This window comes from Frankliniella occidentalis, unplaced genomic scaffold (genome assembly GCF_000697945.3).
Source record: "Frankliniella occidentalis isolate FOCC.00 unplaced genomic scaffold, Focc_3.1 Scaffold40, whole genome shotgun sequence".
NCBI classification, from domain to species: Eukaryota; Metazoa; Arthropoda; class Insecta; order Thysanoptera; family Thripidae; genus Frankliniella; species Frankliniella occidentalis.
Genome location: NW_026267170.1, coordinates 182,257 through 184,243, shown reverse-complemented (window position 1 = coordinate 184,243; position 1,987 = coordinate 182,257). Strand labels below are relative to the sequence as shown.

General features: G+C 42.3%; 1 protein-coding gene across 1 annotated transcript; it reads right to left on the bottom strand.

Moving 5' to 3' along the window:
* Positions 1 to 436: 436 nt before the first annotated feature.
* LOC127749220 (uncharacterized) lies at positions 437 to 1,411 on the bottom strand. The gene is made up of 3 exons (XM_052266542.1): positions 1,007 to 1,411; positions 809 to 921; positions 437 to 683 (listed from the first exon to the last, which is right to left on the bottom strand). Exons 1-3 carry the CDS (start codon positions 1,409 to 1,411, stop codon positions 437 to 439), a joined length of 765 nt encoding a protein of 254 aa, XP_052122502.1.
* Between the last annotated feature and the right edge of the window lie 576 nt (positions 1,412 to 1,987).

Here is a 1,987-nt window from a genome sequence, read left to right as displayed (position 1 = left end):
TGATTAAGGCTTGTCTTAACACCAACCAAATTAGATCCAACGGAGAGAGGGGAATGACTCTTGTTGCAACAAGAAGCTAAACAAGCTAACATCCTCTCTTTCTTAAATATTTACCCACCAACGCCACTGCTGGTCGCGTACAATATACGACGGCCAGAAATATTCCTGTCGCTTTTCTCAAAGAAGGTAGAGACAAAACGTTGTCTCCTCCCCTCTTGCGTCGTGTTCGCGCCACACACTTCACACTTCTATTGTTCTCGCAGGAAGAATTGGCCAACACAATAAAGTATATCTTGAACTGTGAAAAGAAGCTGAAAGGTAGATGGAATCATCTGTAATCAATCGTGGACTGTTGTTTAAAGCAAAATGTACTTTATTTGTTAGTTTTAAATAACAGAAACATGGAGGTTAATTTATCGTATAGTTTACTAATGTTTTATAAACCTGCTTGTCGCCTCTTCTGGTAGATATGCCTGCATGGCAACTCAAAGCTCCAGAAGAGGAGGCAGCAGCATTCAGACTCTGTGCTATCATAGTATGCCATTTCTTCTTCATCTGGTGCAGAATCATGCTCCCATATTTGCAGTTTTGCAGAAAATTTGGTAAGATCCTGAAGAATTTGTTTCAGAACTGGATTGGTATTACTCGCGAGCGAAGGGGTACCAACTCCGAAATTTCGTGCACTGTGAATACACTCTAATGGTGAATATCACTGAATAATCACTGAATATCGCCTGAATACTGAAGGTATTAATTCCCTCGTGAACCGCGAATACTAGAAGTCACTGCCCCCTCGCTCGCGAGGTACGTGTCTTTGAGGTTTTCAATCACATCTCTGTAAAGGACATCCTCATCCTTGTTCTTAACAATCTCTAGAAGTTTCTCTATAACCTCAGAGAGAGTGGAGTGGCAATTAAGGACCTGTATAACATCAAAACTCAAATTAATGCACGTAACATATTTACTGCTGCGAGAGATTGCAAATTGTGAATTGTTTGAATCAAACCATTTTAATTTTGGAGCTATGGTTCTCTACTCTGTTGGTGGTGGTGTTACCAAAAGTAATGCTTTTCATTTTGTCTCGGTTGCCCCATCCTTGAGGACAGTTTATCCAATTTTCCTCAAAATATGGGAAAAAAGTTGGGCTGGATTTTACTTCCAACTCTTTCACAAGATTCTGGAACTCAGTGTTCTCTATGGTGCCTCTCAACTGATAAATGGTTGGCTTTGCCTCTGGCTCCTTGCTTGTCTTATCATTAAGAACTCTCGAGACATGGAACGAGCAGAGCTGAATGGCTGTATCAGGAAATACAACACTAATCGCACTAATTTCAGATGGCTCCTTGTCGATAATAATTGTTTTAACTTGCAGTGCAAGTTCTATATTAATGCCTTCACGAAACGCAGCCATCACAGCAGAAGCAGTTCGCTCGTCCCTAACTCAAAGCACGAACGGCGCAGCGCCACTAGAAAAACCAAGTATCTTTGTACTACGCTCGAGAAACCAAGTATCGTTGCGCGGCGCTCGAGAAACCAAGTATCGTTGCACGACTCTAGTTGAAACAACTCTAGCAACTCTGGTTGCTACGTAAGTACGTTTTTTTTCCTTTTCCCCCCTTTTTTATTTTCCTTTCTCTTTGTAGCTGCCTCTCCACCTTCATCATCTAGCCTTCCCGCCATCTCCTCCTTCAACGCCCCCGCAGTCTCCACCCTCCAGTCCCTGTAAGTTCCGTTTCTGATTCCGCCACCATGGACCTTTCCAATTTTTGTATCATGCGTCCCTGGGTAAAAAAAACATGGGGCTGTCCATGAGCCATGGACATAAATTTAACCATGGATTTTTCTGACCATAGATTTATGGAACCAGTAAACCATGAAAACAACAGTTGACCATGAGTTTATAGTGGATGGATTGCATGGCCATGGATAATGTGCTCCATGGCAAGGGATGACCATGAGAATTGGCTTTCATGGTCACAACTAAGTC

Bases quoted from the DNA above. Each gene is read 5' to 3' on its own strand.
- LOC127749220 (XM_052266542.1), bottom strand. From the start codon at position 1,411: ATGGCTGCGTTTCGTGAAGGCATTAATATAGAACTTGCACTGCAAGTT. The intron at 922-1,006 runs GTTTGATTCAAA...GATGTTATACAG, and splicing joins ATAGCTCCAAAATTAAAATG to GTCCTTAATTGCCACTCCAC. The intron at 684-808 runs GTACCTCGCGAG...GTGTATTCACAG, and splicing joins ATTGAAAACCTCAAAGACAC to TGCACGAAATTTCGGAGTTG.